Below are 17,326 nucleotides of genomic sequence, written 5' to 3'. Positions count from 1 at the left end.
CTTCAGAATTCTTTGAAACAACATTTTGTCTTTGACGGTGATCTCTTTAAATACCCCTTTTTCTTTTCTTCATCTTTTTTTTTTTTTTTTTTACTCCCTGTCGGCTATTGTGTTAGGGAAAGTGATGCTTTCAGTCTTCAGTCTGCTGAAGTTATTTTGCCTTGAGTTATATCTTGATATTTACCTTATCTATGCATTATGACTTCTTGTTTCTTCATTTGAAGAATTTGATTATTAAATCCCGGTTTTCAAAGCGGGGACAAAAGCAGGAAAATGACTGTAAACACATTTCACTTTGGAAATCACATTGTTTTTAATCAATAAAGTGTCAAAATTAGTTAATGCAAAGTGCATTCAATTGTGGAGTAAAAACATTTAAGATTATGTTGCTATTTAAATCTGAGAAGCAAGCCTTTCTTGTTTTTGTTCCATGTTAGAGCTCTTTGTCACAGAGTGGGAAGAAGTGTTGAAAGGTTATAAGGAAAGGTAAGGAGTAGATGAATGTGATTTAAGAGGCTTCTGAGAAGATGAATTTTTGGCAATGTGTCTTGATAAAAACGGGTATTTTTTTAGATGTCTTTTTAAAAATTAGATTTCTGCCCTAGCTGGTTTAGCTAAATGGATAGAGCGTCAGCCTGTGTACTGAAGGGTCCCAGATTCGATTCCGGCCAAGGGCACGTGCCTGGGTTGTGGGCTCAATCCCCAGTAGGGGGCGTGCAGAAGGTAGCCAATCAATGATTCTCTCTCATCATTGATGTTTCTATCTGTCTCCCTCTTCCTTCCTCTCTAAAATCAATAAAATAATTTTTTTAAAAAAATTAGATTTCTGCCTTAGCCAGTTTTCTCAATAGTTAGAGTGTCAGCCCGAGTGACTGAAGGGTGTCGAGTTGGATTCCAGTCAGGCACAAACTTCAATTGCAGGCTCTATTACCAGTCCCTGATCAGGGCACATGTGGGAGGCAGCTAATCAATGTATCTCTTTCAAATCAGTGTTTCTGTCTCTCCTCCCTTCCACTCACTCAAAAAAAATTTTTTTTCAATGGAAAAAATATCCTCGGGTGAGAATTAACAAAAAAATTTGTTTCTTTAATCTTTTGTTTCATTTTTAATATATTTTTATTGATTTCAGAAAGGAAGGGAGAGAGAGAAACATCAATGATGACAGAGAATCATTGATCGGCTGCCTCCTGCATGTCTCCTACTGGGGGGCCTGCAACCTGGACATGTGCCCTTGACGGGAATCAAACCTGGGACCCTTCAGTCTGCAGGCCAACACTCTGTCCAGATGAGCCAAACATACTAGGTCCAATCTTTCGTTTCTTATATGCATGGAATAAAACTAAGTATGGTTACTTGCCTGCAATTTAAAGATTAAGAAACAGCCGAAACCGGTTTGGCTCAGTGGATAGAGCGTCGGCCTGTGGACTGAAAGGTCCCAGGTTCGATTCCGGTCAAGGGCATGTACCTGGGTTGCCGGCACATCCCCGGTAGGAGATGTGCAGGAGGCAGCTGATCGATGTTTCTCTCTCATCGATGTTTCTGACTCTCTATCCCTCTCCCTTCCTCTCTTTAAAAAATCAATAAAATATATTTAAAAAGAAAAGAAATATGGTGAATAAGAGCTGTTTTTTGTCTTTAAATCAGAGCATAGTACTTAGTCCTATTTATATGAGTAATATTGAATATCTGTTTTAGTGTCAGGAGTCAGTTGTGTGAAGCAGGTACATCTGAAAGTTTCAGAGCATAAAATATCTAAATGAGTATATTTTATATCTGTTTTTACATAATTAGAAATGGTTTGTTTGGTGCAAATAGAGCTACTTAGCTCCTTAGGCTGATTTCTGTGTCCAGCTATTTGAAGAAATGCATTTTTGTGATATCAGCTAAAATCAAAACACAAGATTCAGTGAGCAAATTCTTAGAAAATGTACTCTGATAAATGCACAGGAAGTGCATGACAATCAGAACAATTCTTTTTAAGATTAGGAAGGTTTACTGAAATACTTATTTGTAGTTTTTTTTATATACCAATCATTATTATATGTGCTTTACAAATACTAACTTTTTAAGTTCGCATAACAACCCTAAATATTTATGTTTTAATAGGAGCATAGTTTATGTGTGTTTTTTTAATTACGTTTTTATTGATTTTAGAGTAGGGGGAGAGAGAGAAACATTGATGAAAAAAGAGAACCACCAATAATGCTGCCTCCTCCACACCCCCTCCTGGGAATCGAGCCTGTAACAAGCTCTCAGTGCATGGGACAACACTCAGCCAACTGAGCCACACTGGCCAGGGTTCATGAGAGCAATAGTTTAAATGCTTTTGCTAAATGTTATTTTTCTTTTTATAGTTAGTTCATCTAACATAAGGTAAGTTAGGTAATAAACTATATTTAGTTTCTTTAACATGAAGCTTTTAGCCTCAGTGAAAATTCTGCACTGCTCATTGGTTTCTCTAAAATAATATTTTATGTTGCAGAGTTTTTAAAGTATTTTAGTAATGGACATTCGATAGTCAGATATTCTGTATTATATATGTTTGATATATAGGTAAAAATAATGAAGATCCAGACTGATAAAGGCAAGCTTACTTCATGTCACAAACTTACTTTTCTTTACTTTTGCACAAAGTAATTACTTTGGAACTTTTGACAGCATATAGATTTGAAAATGGATGTGGAATGATTATTATCCTTATGCAGCATAATGTATCATGTATTCTTTTTATGGAACTTTGTTCTTATGGTTTTACAGATCCGGGGATGTGCGATAAAGCTACCTCATATTTGTAAGGAGGGTGCTTTTACTTTTACGAAATATTTTCTACCTTTATTATGAGACTAGAGACCCAGTGCACGAAATTCCTGCACTCAGGGGCGTCTCTCAGCCCAGCCTGTGCCTTGCAGTCTGGAAGCCCTCAGGGGATGTCCAACTGACAGGGAGTGGGCCTAAGCCATCAGTCGGACATCCTTAGCACTGCCGTGGAGATGGGAGAGACTCCCACCACCGCCACTGTGCTCGCCAGCCATGAGCCTGGCTTCTGGCTGAGCAGCACTCCCCCTGTGGCAGTGCACTGACCACTAGGGGGCAGCTCCTGCATTGAGCATCTGTCCCTTGATGGTCAGTGCGCGTCATAGCGATGGGTCGTTGCGCCATTCGGTCGATTTGCATATTAGCCTTTTATTATATAGAATGGGATAGTTTTTCTGTTGGGTTCCTCTGTTTGAGGGCCTCTTTCAAGTTTCTTTGGTATAAGTACTGAGGTTCTGTAGGTTTTGCTGCTGTTTTTGCCTTTTGCCTTGTGATTCTTACAATGACAGACTTATACCAGGTTATCTCTCCAATAGATGTAATGCAGTTGAGGCTAGACAATTCTGTGGAACTACTCAGATAGACCCCGAAACTTTATTAAAATACGTATCTACCCATCACGTCCTGTCTCCCACCTCTTACTCAGTAAACTAATGTTCAGCATACTCTGCAAACTATTTCTGAGTCACCTAAAGATTAATCTAGCAGAAAATAAAGTTTACCTTTCATTTTACGTTTTTGGTGGAATCAGGAGGTGGATTGTGATTATCTAACACATTTGGGACACCTTTTGGCAAATAATGTTCTACCTGCATTTATCTGTATTTTTTGTAAGATGCAGTGAAAAGTCTTAGTAGGTTGTGTTTCTCACATTTGAATTAAACCTGCTGCTAAATAATTTTCCTTCTCTGCTATGTACACCCTTTTAGAACTCAACTGGTTTGCATTTCACCAGGACAAGTTAGAGGGCCAAAAAGTACAGTGAGTCAAAGTATTGAGTGTTTTAAGAGAAAAACAGCTGGCCAGTAGCATGGTGCACTCCTGTGAAGGTGAGAGGATGAGAACTGATGTGTGCTGCCTGGAAATAAAGTGGCCAGATGGGGTAAAGAGAGATGGTTTAATTCAAGTGTTGGACCAGATATGCCTTGCAGCATTAGTTGGTCCTATCATCCAGAAACAGTCTGGTATAGGATGTAGAGATTGGCCAAGCTGGAGTAATTTTGTTTTCTTTCTATAATGAATAGCCCAAATTTAATTTGGCCCTAGGCCAGTGAGGGAGTGGTTAATTTCATGGATTCCTTAGAACCATTTTGGCAGTAATTTCTTTTAAATTAGTGTTCTTCCTACAATTAAATATAGAACATTGAATTTTGATGTACACCTTCTCCTTCCCACCTGCTCTGTCATTTATGTCCCACCCACTCTTACCCAACACTTTAGTGAGCTTCAGTCTTTTTACCTATTTTTCCATCTATCAAACTATTTCTTATGTATGGCACTGCATAAGGGAAGATTGGTTCTGTATGTCAGTGTGAGATCAGTGATTATGGGCCAAGTAAGTATCTGGGTGCAGAGAAGCGGCATGGGACTTGTTCCGGCATTTCTGCTCTGTAACATTCTCGCAGGAGCTATGCTGCCACTTAGGGCAAAACAGGAGTGGACTCTTGTCTTCTTTTTTCTTCTCTTGGATGGAAACTAGAGTAGGGTTTTGTAGTTCTGCTCCTGTGGTTGGTGCGTCTCACCTGTTACAATCCTAGTTCCTCCAAAGAGTGAAGCACTGGTTCTGTCCCTTTCTGTTACCCCTTTCTAAATTAGCTCCTTATGAATTTCAGAGCAAGGCACTCAACAGTTCTTGACTGAAGTTCAGAGGGGGGTTCCCTTGTGGATCTGGTAGTTTAGCTATTCTTCTCTCACTACAAAGCAGTCTTTTCCCTCTGTGCCATTTCTCAGTAGTTCCTACTTACTGGCTTCATATGTCCAGGGGTCCTGAGATTCAAGCTATTGTTGCCATTTGGTTTCCCTAGTATCTCACATCTTAAGGTATCTCTCTTTTGTGGCACCCTTTGACTCTTCATTTTTTAAAATATATTCTTACTGATTTCAGAGAGGAAGGGAGAGGGAGAGAGAGATATAAACATCAGTGATGAGAGAGAATCATGAATTGGCTGCCTCCTGCACATCCCCTACTTGGGATCGAGCCTGTAACCGAGGCATATGCCCTTGACCGAAATCGAACCTGGGACCCCCCCAGTCCGCAGTCCAACACTTTATCCACTGAGTCAACTACCTAAACTCTTTTTAAATCCTGTCGTTATTGTCCCGTGAAACACTTAACACTATTTTTCTAGGTAATTTTTTTAAATCATCCTTTGGAGAAGGAATACCAAGTGGAAAAGAACTCCTAACTCGTCACTGAAGTTTTGGGTCGAGCCATTTAATGTCTCCGTTTGCTCTTATAGTTCTAAATTCGGTTAGGGGGATTTCAGAATGCAAGAAATAGCTAGAGGCAAACTTTTAACTATAATTTGATGAAAGAATCAAAGAGGAATGACCAGATCATTTTTAACACTTACATCTTTTGTAAATTTTGGTTTTGATGTTAGCCTTTTATTCTCAGTTGCTTTAGGTCGCAACCAGCCTTTGAAAAAGGAGAAACCTAAATGGAAAAGCGATTATCCCATGACAGATGGACAGCTGCGCAGCAAAAGGGATGAATTTTGGGATACTGCACCAGCTTTTGAAGGCCGTAAAGAGATTTGGGATGCCTTGAAGGCTGCAGCACATGCTTTTGAGAGCAATGATCATGAACTGGCACAAGCAATCATTGATGGTGCAAACATAACATTACCACATGGTAGGTGATCCTCAAGGACAACGGGGAACCCAGTGGGTTCATGTCTAATAGTAAGAAACCAAATGGGAGGTGTTCGTTTACTTGCTGTGCATTATTCTACCTTTCTTTTTTTTCCTAAAAGGGAGCATTTCTCTTTGCTTCTTTGTGTATATTTAACTAGAGGTAGCTTTACTTGATATGTCTATATTCTAATTTTGAAAATATTTTTAATCTCAAGAAATAGAACTGTTGTTTACTTGTTAACTTGTATTTTTTAGCTTTCATACAACCTAGTTCTCCATCAAGGTCCAATTTCCTAGAGCTTCTACTTCACTGGTTTTCTACTTGCACGAAAGTGGTAGTCTCAAATGTAGATCTCAGAAGTCATAGAGCAGGGGTCCTCAAACTTTTTAAACGGGGCCAGTTCACTGTCCCTCAGACTGTGGGAGGGCCGGACTATAGTTTAAAAAAAAAACTATGAACAAATTCCTATGCACACTGCATATATCTTATTTTGAAGTAAAAAACCAAAACGGAAACAAATACAATATTTGTGTTTGCATGTGGCCCGCGGGCCGTCGTTTGAGGACCCCTGTCGTAGAGACTCAGTGGATGCTCCTTCAGTCATTATACTTTTTCATCAGGACTATTTTTAGCATATACTTAGAAATGGATCTCATGTGATCCTAAGGACAGTTTCTTTGATTGTAGCTCTGAGCATTATTAGAAACCTCTGCTTAGAAATGTGAAAGCTGTGGTTTTTTTTAAAAATATGTTTTTACTGATTTTTAGAAAAGGGAAGGGAGAGGGTTAGAGGGAGAGAAATATTGGATAGGAGAGGAACATTATCTATCAGCTGCCTCCTGTACACACCCCTGCTAGAGATCGAGCCCCAACCCAGGCATGTACCCTGACCTGGAATCAAACTGGTGACCTCTTGGTTCCTGGACCAATACTCAACCGCTGAGCCACACCAACTGGACATGGAATGTGAAAGCTTTGAATATTTTCCAGGGACACATATATACTGGACCCATGCACATCCTCTTACTCGGTCTCCTTGATTAGATACACACAAAAATGTTCATGCTATATAAGATTTAGGTGTTAATTTTATCTTCTTTTTTTTATTTCTATATTTATAAATTGATTTTTCTCTTCAGTTTTTCAAGTTAATATTTTTCTAAGTTGTTCCTTTAGCTATATATATATACATATATGTATACTAGGGGCCCGATGCACTAAATTCATGCAAGAGTAGGCCTTCCTTCCCCGCCTGCCGGCACTGGCTCCCCTCTGGCACCTAGGACCCAGGCTTCTCTTGCAGCCTCGGCTTCTTCTGGAAGCTCGTCCAGTCTAATTAGCATATTATGCTTTTATCAATATGCTAATTAGACCAGACAGCCTAACAACCTTCTGGACGAAGCCACGGGGGCCATGGCAGAGGTGGTTAGGGGTGATCAGGCAGGCAGGTGAGCAGTTAGGGGAGATCAGGCAGGCAGGTAGAGTGGTTAGGGGCGATCAGGCGGGCAGGCGAGTAGTTAGGAGCCAGCAGTCCTGGATTGGGAGAAGGATGTCCACTGCCAGTTTAGGCCCGATCCCTGTGGGCCTAAACTGGCAGTTGGACATCCCCTGAGGGGTCCCAGATTGCGAGAGGGTATAGGCCAGGCTGAGGCCTTGGGCCGCCCCCCTGCCCCTGTGCACAAATTTTGTGCACTGGGCCTCTAATAGATAATAAAAGTCTAAGCGACTGTTATGGCGGAACGACCAGTCACTGTGATGCACACTGACCACCAGGGAGCAGACGCTCAACACAGGGCTGCCCCCCGGTGGTCAGTGCACTCCCACAGGATGAGCACCGCTCAGCCAGAGATAAGGAACAGCAAGCAGGTGGGTGGTAAGGAGCAAGGGGTCCTGGACTGCAAGAGGGATGTCCGACTGCTGGCTTTGGCCCGATCACCTCAAACACCCCCCAAGGGCTGCGAGAGGGCACAAGCCAGGCTGAAGTACCGCACCCCATTCCCAGTGCACCGGGCCTCTAGTGTGTGTGTGTGTGTGTGTGTGTGTGTAGGTGTGTATTCAGCTGTATGCATTGTTTCCTATTGTTATTATACCTTCATTGTTCCTTTTTCATTATCTTCCTTTGTTTATATTTTCAGAAGAACAGTGCCTTTTACTGTTTAATCATCCACTTTATGTCCTTTGACTCTTTTTAAAATAAAATGTGTTAAACTGTCTTTCCCAATTTTCTAAATATCCATTAATTTTCTGAATGAACTCTGCTCCCAAGAAACTTTGTGCCCTGGCTGGTATGGCTCAGTTGGTTGGGTCCCATGCATCAAAAGGTTGCTTGTCTGATTTCACAGATTATTTTTTTTTTAAATATATTTTATTGAGTTTTTACAGAGAGGAAAGGAGAGAGATAGAGAGTTAGAAACATCGATGAGAGAGAAACATCGACCGGCCGCCTCCTGCACACTTCCCACTGGGGATGTGCCCACAACCAAGGTACATGCCCTTGACCGGAATCGAACCTGGGACCTTTCAGTCCGCAGGCTGACGCTCTATCCACTGAGCCAAACCGGTTTCGGCTCACAGATTATTTTTATTGATAATTTATAATCCTGGATATTTAATTTGGGTAGAGGATAACCATGAAATGAAATCATATTTGAATTTATGATCTGGATTTTCCCCTCTTTGGTTTTACTTTAAAACTCTAGAACATATTTATAATTCAGTTTATACTTTGTAAGAAAAAGTAAATCAGAAAACTTCGTGTTAAATACTAGTAAACTACAAGTTACCTTTCCTAAAAATGTTGAAATATTGGAGCTTCTGAGCAATACAGAGTCTGGATAACTTATTTCCAGCATCACCGATACGTGCTGTCTACCTTGTACTTCCATGGAATATTTATTTTCACCCATTTGAGGTCTGAAAACTGAACCCAATTTGTTACTCTGAAGAGCAGAAGGGAAAAGACTCAGCTTTCCATTGTGATGGAGGAGTGAGTATTCAGATCTAGGAAGAGATCAAGTGCCTATTACAGCCGTGGGCAAACTACGGCCCGCGGGCCGGATTCGGCCCGTTTGAAATGAATAAGACTAAAAAAAAAAAAAAACCGTACCCTTTTATGTAATGATGTTTACTTTGAATTTATATTGGTTCACACAAACACTCCATCCATGCTTTTGTTCTGGCCCTCCGGTCCAGTTTAAGAACCCATTGTGGCCCTCGAGTCAAAAAGTTTGCCCACCCCTGGCCTATTAGATTGAACGTTGTGTTGAGGTTGGCATACACTGCTGTTTCAGCATGGTACAAAAGGCTGCCCTGACACCTCTTGTCCTAGTTTCCAGGGAGCCTAAAAATGTTGCCCTTTGACTGCTTTGGTTTGCAGTCCTGCTGTTTTCTATCTGTTGTGGTGCATGAAGATAGAGAAGCATCTGTGGGAACCACTTTACAGGTCAGTTTGATCCTGCCTCATTTTGCTGATTGAGAAAGGTATTTCAGGTTAAAGAATGTTGCTCAAGGCTGTTTAGCTAGTTAATAACAAGGTTGGGAACTTCATCTTGGTTTCCTAATTCCAAAGGTAGTATTACACAAATACATTCTTATACCTACCAGGCTGTCATGACTGATCCTCCAAAATCAGTGGGATATGTATCTGAAGGTGTTTACTTAATAGAAGTGGTGGGTCTTTAGTGAACTCTCCCCTTTCTTTATTCTTCTGATAGCCGCCAGCCCATCTGAAAAACACTGGTAGGTTTCTTTGTCCTAGGACTAAGCTACATAAAGTATATAAACAGTGAAGTTTGCATAACTGACCATACCTCTATTTATAAATAACACCAGTGTCCCGGTGAACGGATTTGTGCACATGGAAAGGAAATTAATTAGAAGAAATATTTTAATATCACTATTTGCCCTTTCTCTATAATAGACGTGTCAACCAAATTTACAGTCGACAATGACAGATCGAAACACACACGTGCCATTGGCGCCAGCGAGAGCTTTATGTGTATCGTGCATGCACGAGTCAACTTAGCCTTTTTATATATATAGATAAACTTGCTTAATTAGACCTGCTTTTTGATTTAGCTAAACTTCTTCCAGCCCAGTGAAGCACCCCAACTTCTCTTTCAGGTAATTGTCAGCAGCACAGCAGTAAATAATCAACATAAGTAGATTATTATTGTAGATCACACAGGGAGAACAAAGGGTAAAATATTTAACTGCAGCAGTGTTTGACTGTATTCTGCGCAGTGAGAAAACCTAAAGTCATTTTTAAGTTCCAGCATTTCTTACTTCTTTTCAGTTGGGTCAAGTTTCTAAACTTTCTAAATCTCCATTTTCCGGCTAATGAAGAGAAAATAAGATTCTACTGAGTCTCCTATCTACCTACTCCAGGACTTCTGTGAGGATCAAATGAGATGAGACATGTGAAAACGCTTCACAAACATTTGGTTAAAGTGTAAAATGTTGCCCTAACCGGTTTGGCTCAGTGGATAGAGCATCAGCCTGCGGACTCAAGGGTCCCAGGTTCGATTCAGGTCAAGGGCATGTACCTTGGTTGCAGGCACATCCCCAGTAGGGAGTGTGCAGGAGGCAGCTGATCAATGTTTTTCTCTCATCGATGTTTCTAACTCTCTATCCCTCTCCCTTCCTCTCTTTAAGAAATCAATAAAATATATTTTAAAAAATAAAAAAATAAAGTGTAAAATGTTTGCACCTGGATATAAAGCAAGTCAGGTTCCTGGGCTGAAGAAACTCCAAGGAAGCTAGTCGCTAGGGAGAGGAAGCGGGGCGTTGCTATGTGATGTCATTACCAGGTGCCCACAGCAACCGTTTCTGGGCTGGGCTGTGGTCCACATTTTGCGCCATGGGGTCTTGGCAGCATAAGCTGCGATTTGGTGAGTTGTTGCTCCAGGGAGGGGGCAGGGCCTGTGTCCCACTTGGGAGAAGTCAAGTGTTGGTTTGTGGGCGCCAGGTCTGTGGTGCCGCTTATTTTTAAATGGCCAGTGCATGTCACGGCAGCTCCTGCATTAAGCATCTGCCCCCTGGTGGTCAGCATGCATCATAGCTACCAGTGGGACGAGCGGACACTTAGCCTTTTATATATATAGGTTGTTACTGGAATGTGATGGTTACTAAAGGTTGTCCCAAAATTCACGCAATAAGTAATTTTGATAGAAAACACAGGTTTATAATTAAAAATTGTAAATTTTCTATTGATTCATAAAGTATACGGTATAGGGTTATGTATGGAATAGCATATCGGGTAAATGGCCTCCACAGCTTTGCAGGCACATGCGCACTCTTCTGTTACTGCCCGAGCAGCCACATTTCCGAAGAAGAATGATCCGATGATGCCTTCAGCCCAAAATCCACACCAAACAGTGACACGTTGTGGATGCGTTTGTTTCTCAACAATCACTCGTGGATTTTCTGAACCCCAAATGTGACAATTTTGTCGATTAACCAAGCCATCAAGATGAAAATGAGCCTCATCGAAATTCAGCCACATTTATGCAGAACGGTCATGGAAAATTTCAACAAAAGAGTGCGTATGTGCCTGCAAAGCCGTGGAGGCCATTTACCCAATATGCTATTCCATACATAACCCTATACTGTATACTTTATGAATCAATAAAAAATTTACAATTTTTAATTATAAACCTGTGTTTTCTATCAAAATTACTTATTGCGTGAATTTTGGGACAACCTTTAGTTACTAGTGTGGGGAACTACTGGTGATCACAACTGTGCTTGGAGTATATCCATTTCTACAATGTAATAGCAGTGTTCAGATTCATTAGTAAACAGCACAGGCTGAACAATGTCGTTAAACAGAGGAAAGGGGGCAGACATGGATGTTATGCTTGGTGACTTAGTGCTCACCTCAGCTCATAGTCTGTAACTAGAAGACAGACCCAATGGAACCAATGGTAGGTTGGTGACTGTTGAGGTCTCATTTCCGATGCTTTGTATTTTCAGCCTGTTGATGTGACCATAAAGATCAGCTTATTAACTCACTTGTTCATTGATAACCATTTCTCAGTGTGCCACTCCCCATATTTATTAACTTGTCTATAAGTGTTTTGAGTATGGTAGATGTTTTTTATCCACATTGAAAATCAGCTAACATTAATGTTTCAGTTTGCATAAAGGACACATTATGAGTAGCCTTACAATGAAACATTTATTGAGTATGCTTTCAAGCTTCCCTTAAGGAGAAGTCCCAGTAATTATAATGCAGTTCATGTGTTATTAAAAAAATTAGTCATTAATACTTTCTTTTAAACCATAAATACTTTTTTCCTTCTTCTGAGCACCAGCTGGTTATAAACTTAATACCCATTTTGTTCTTTCTTTTTAACCCGTAGCTTCTCTGTAACATTGACTAATTGGGGTTAATAAAACACCTCCATTATTCCTTTGGTAATTGTGCTAATGAGATTCATATATAAGCCATGAGCCAGTGGCATCTCGAGTTTGTGATCTCCTTGGACTATAAGGGCTCTGGCCAAGTACTTTGATTTAGAAAGTCTAGGCAATAAGAAAACCACTCTAGAATTCTACTGTGTTGTAGTGAATTAGATTTAGAGATCCTTTTTTTTTTTGCTTTTCCTTTTTTTAAGGTAGCTGATTCTTTCTTGAAAAGATATCCCAGTGCAATTTGAATCTCTCCCTTAATTTGGCCTAAGCATTAATGATATTAGTAAATTTGAATTTTATGTGCTCTCTTTTCCTTTATCCTTTAATGAACATGTGAATTAGGTATGAAATGACCTAAAAGGAATGAGGTAAGGAGCTAGAGCCCTGGTTAATGTAAAATTAGATAAACATTCAAAAAATTGGTGATGGGACATTATTATTGATGGTCAGTTGACAGTGACTGCCATTATTTTAGTATTTTTCTCTATAATGTCAGGAGATGCTTGAGCATTTTGCAAGGTATAAAAAAAAACTGTGTTTATTTAGATTAAATTCTTATTCATATCTTCTTCCTGAAGGTTCACTTACAGAGTGCTACGATGAACTGGGAAACAGATACCAGCTTCCAGTCTATTGCCTGGCACCACCTATCAACATGATAGAGGAAAAGAGCGACATAGAGACTCTAGATATTCCTGAGCCACCTCCTAATTCTGGATATGAATGTCAGCTCCGTTTGCGCCTTTCCACTGGCAAAGACCTCAAACTTGTAGTCCGCAGCACAGACACAGTGTACCACATGAAGAGGCGGCTCCACTCAGCAGAGGGAGTGGAACCAAGCAGTCAGCGGTGGTTCTTTTCTGGCAGACCTCTCACCGACAAAATGAAGTTAGAAGAGCTGAAGATCCCAAAGGACTACGTTGTACAGGTTATAATGAGCCAACCTTTGCAAAACCCAACACCAGTTGAGAACTGATCTGGTCCTATTGGCTGGTTCCCAGATCCCTCCCACTCCTTTGTATTGTTTCCTACTCTGTGGCGTGAAATTTATTTTCACTGCTCTGAATTCCGTATAATGGATTTAGTTCTGAGGAATTACCAGTGAAAAATTCCATCTGTGATGGAGACCAACAAAAATAATTAATAAAACACAAAGAGCTAGCATTTGAGACTCATGTAATTACAATTTCTAATTTGAGGGGCAGTTAAGAAATAGATAACCATTTATTTTCAAACACTCAGCAACTATGTAATGGCTGTATTTAAATGATTTGGACTGTACATAGAACATCGCATCAATGAGCAGCACCAAGCACCTTGTGAATACAGAGTTTTTATAAAAATAAAATATAACTTCCAAAAATCAATAACAATGATAAAACTTGAGCTTTTTAGCATGGAAACTGGAAAGAGCAGTATTTGAGGTTTGCTTCTATTCTGGTCTTAATTCTTTGCTTAATTAATATTTAGTCATTAAGGATTAGAGATTGGCAAATTTTGTCTCAGTATTGCTTTCCTCATCCCCATAAGTTGAGTTTTTTATTTACATTCACACTAAATTTTGATGCCTTCCAGCACATTGGTGGTAGGCGTCCTCTGGAACACTAGGCAATAATTTAGTCAGTGCAATCAGATCTCTGATTTTCAACTGATACTCAGTTGAAAAATCTCTTTTCTCTTGCTACATAGGTATTTTAAAATGTGTGTGTAACAAAGTGGTTTTCATATCCAGGCATAGAAGGTCACTACTATTTAATACCTTAAATTGTTCTCTCCACTCTGCTTGGAACTTTTCAGAACTGTGTTCCCAAATGCATGGATACTGGGCCAGGGAATGCAGGGAACCAAGCACAGCTGTTTCCACTGTAGGATAATAAAGTCATTCTCCTTCTCCTCCAATTTGCAGGAAGGGTGTGAGGAAACCCATTCCATCTGTGCCTAGGAGAATTGTGCCTATTTTCAGTCATTTAAAGAAAATTTTGACTCATAAATTCTAATATGAAAGGTTTACTGATGTCACTTTAACATCAGCAGTGAGACCAAATGATGAAATATTGCTTTATACTTTAGTGCTTTCCTGTTCACTGTTACCTTAGTTATGGTGGATGACCGTTTTCCTCTCTCCTCTTGCCTAGCAAAGAGGCAAATTAAGAACCATCCACAGATTTGATTATAGAGGACTGAAAAATCCAGTGAGATAACCTGATTCTTTTGTACTGTAACTGAATAAAGCTGCCAAGGATTATATTTAACTTGGAGCTTTTTCAAGGTTGGTTCCATTAGTGAGAGAAGGGGCTACCACATGATCACTGTACCCCTGAGAATCCATGAGATGGAAAATTAGAGGAAGAAGGTACTTATGCTGTTTGCAGCAGGGAAATAATCAAACCTCCACACCTATTTGGATGTGAAGCACCATTATTAATTTCAGTGGCAAAATGAAACTGCTAATTAGTCTAAAGGTAATGTTCAAAATGGTATTAAACTTCCTATAGCCTGCTAGATCCTATATAATAAAAGCCTAATATGCTAAGCGTCCAGTTGACCTGTTGGCCGTTCAACCAATCAAAGTGTAATATGCTAATGATATGCTAAGGCCGCTCAACCACTCGCTATGACATGCATTGACCACCAGGAGGCATACAGTCAACCAGTCACTATGATGTGCACTGACCCCCAGGGGGCAGATGCTCCAACTGGTAGGTTAGCTTGCTGCTGGGGTCCAGCCGATAGGGATTGAACGAGACAGGCTGGACATGCCCTGAAACCCTCCTGCGGTCCCTCCCCGGCCCCAATCATGCACCCGTGGGGTCCCTCGACCTGGCCTGCGTCCTCTCACAATCTGGGACCCCTCGGGATGTTGGAGAGCTGATTTCTGCGTAATCCTGCAGGCCAGGCCAAGGGACCCCACTGGTGCACGAATTTGTGCACCGGGCCCCTAGTATAATATTTATCATTGTAACACGTGTTTCTGAGAGCTTTAACTACTTCCCTTTTTAATGAAATTATTTGAATGATTGTGGCTACATTTAATTTGAGTTTGCTGATAATTGAATCTAAATCCAACAGGATGCAGCAGCATTAATTCCAAAGGAGTCTTTATATATGGAGTTGGAGGTATGTGAATGCCCCATCATTAAATAGTTTTTGTTCATTTGTGTGCCACATTGAATCAGCAACATCTCTCAAAGTTTGTCAATTGGGAAAAAAGTGTTCAGACCTATTTTTCTTAAGTAGATCTGGTGATATCGTTAATAATCTATGGTTTGTGGAAGGTCTTTTTTGTTTGTTGAAGATTTAAGCTCTCAAGAGTTTATTTTAAAGGAACATATACTTTGAATAACAAATACTGGGCATGTTTAACTAACCTAGGTGAGAAAACTATGGTGCTGTTTAATTGTAAATAGATTGATATAAGATTGGACCAATACTTGATGTGTACAATTTTAGTATGTAGGATTTTGTGCTTTTTTTAAAAAAAAAGTTCAAATTTTCTCTTTGTCTTTGCCTTTTTTCTGTGTGTGTGTGTTTTTTTATTGTTACTCTCTACAATAAGGGTAATTTACCTCATTCTAATAAAACCTTTAAAAAGCTTTTCCTCTTTTTTAAAACTTCAACTCAATAAATAACTTCGTTATCATCAGACTTAGAATCTGCTATGCCAAACCATATGTGGTCATTTATAGATATGCTTTATCTTCAGCATTGAAATCTTGGTCTAAAATAGGTTGTTTTAAGAATCGTGCTGTAAGTCAAAGCTCCTAATTCAGTTTTTCAGAAGCCCTGAGCTCATTTCTTACCCATCTTTGACCAAATTTGCAGGTTTTGACTGTTAAATTTTTATTTAAAATTAGTGGCATGAATTCAATGTGGATTCGTGCACTTTGAAGGGAAATTGATTAGAAGAAATATTTTAATATTGCTTATTTTCCTTTTCTCTATAATAGAAGTGTCAGAGATGAAAGAAAATTAGTAAAATGTATATGAAAATAATATATAAATTTATTTAATAAACAAAAACATAAAGACGTGACATAAAAACAACATTGATAAAAACAATGACTGATAAATTGATTGAACTTATTCTGATATCTCCCTGAATACCACATTAAGAGTAAAAACACTTGCCCTAACCGGTTTGGCTCAGTGGATAGAGCGTCGGCCTGCGGATTGAAAGGTCCCAGGTTCGATTCCAGTCAAGGGCACGTACCTTGGTTGTGGGCATATCCCCAGTAGGGGGTGTGGAGGAGGCAGCTTATCGATGTTTCTCTCTCATCGATGTTTCTAACTCTATCCCTCTCCCTTCCTCTCTGTAAAATGTCAATAAAATATATTTTAAAAAGTAAAATCACAATACATTCTGTCGACGACACTGGCTTCTTTTTGCTTCATGGGTACCTCATGCCAATAGTTAGTCTTCAGACATACTCTGTTGATGATGCTGCTTTCAGCTTCAGAATGTCAACAAAAACAACCAAATTCACAATCGACAATGACAGATCAAAACACACATGAGCAATTGGTGCCAGCAAACAACCAAATTCACAATTGACAATGAGAGATCAAAACACACGTGAGTAATTGGTGCCAGCAAGAGCTTTATATGTATCTTGCATGTGCGAGTCAACGTTTATTTTTAAATTGCCAGTGCGCGTCATATGTACTGGGCAGTTGGGCGGTCAGACGTACATACAGTCAGTCAGCCTTCTATATATATAGATACAGATAGGTGACACATAGGCATGGGGGGGAGGGGTGGAATCCAAACACCAAAGTGAGGAGTCTCACTCCTGCCCCTCTCCTATTTATTCTCCCAGAGGTAACACCTGTTTCCAGTTTTCTGGGTATCTTTAAAGATCCTCTAGCACTATGGTTCTCAAACTTGAGCATGCATCAGTATTACCTGGAAGGCTATTAAAACACAGATTGCTGGACTCTTTCCCCCAGACGCTCAAGTTAGTAGGTCTGAGTGGGGCCCAATAATTTGTATTTCTATAAGTTCCCAGGTGCTGCTGCTGCTGGTCTGATGTATATGAGTATATTCATCCACCTTACCCTGTTTTCTTCCATAAATACATGTATGACTCTACACCTTTGATTTTTCTTTAAAATGGTGACTAGTAGGTTGTCCATATAAGTAGAGTTAGATTTGCTCCATTTCCTCTTACAGCTGCAGCAGTGTTCCATTGTGGAATACCATGGTGATTTCAGACACTTGATTCTGGTGAGTGTGGCTGTTTC

At 39.9% G+C, this 17,326-nt stretch overlaps 1 protein-coding gene across 3 annotated transcripts in view; it reads left to right on the top strand.

Moving 5' to 3' along the window:
• UBTD2 (ubiquitin domain containing 2) overlaps nt 1–15,579 on the top strand; it is a 39,602-nt gene extending 24,023 nt beyond the window's left edge. For 2 of the 3 annotated variants that reach the window (XM_059699191.1, XM_059699189.1), the window contains exons 2-3: nt 5,432–5,668; nt 12,664–15,579. In XM_059699191.1, coding sequence (XP_059555174.1) covers nt 5,432–5,668; nt 12,664–13,061 — 635 coding nt within the window. In that variant the 3' untranslated portion in view covers nt 13,062–15,579. Of the gene's footprint in view, nt 1–440; nt 562–5,431; nt 5,669–12,663 lie in introns of those variants that run through there. The other variant, XM_059699190.1, reaches the window with a different exon arrangement.
• The last annotated feature ends 1,747 nt before the right edge of the window (nt 15,580–17,326 follow it).

This window comes from Myotis daubentonii, chromosome 5, assembly GCF_963259705.1.
Source record: "Myotis daubentonii chromosome 5, mMyoDau2.1, whole genome shotgun sequence".
Taxonomy (NCBI): domain Eukaryota; kingdom Metazoa; phylum Chordata; class Mammalia; order Chiroptera; family Vespertilionidae; genus Myotis; species Myotis daubentonii.
This window is presented reverse-complemented; position numbering and strand designations above follow the sequence as displayed.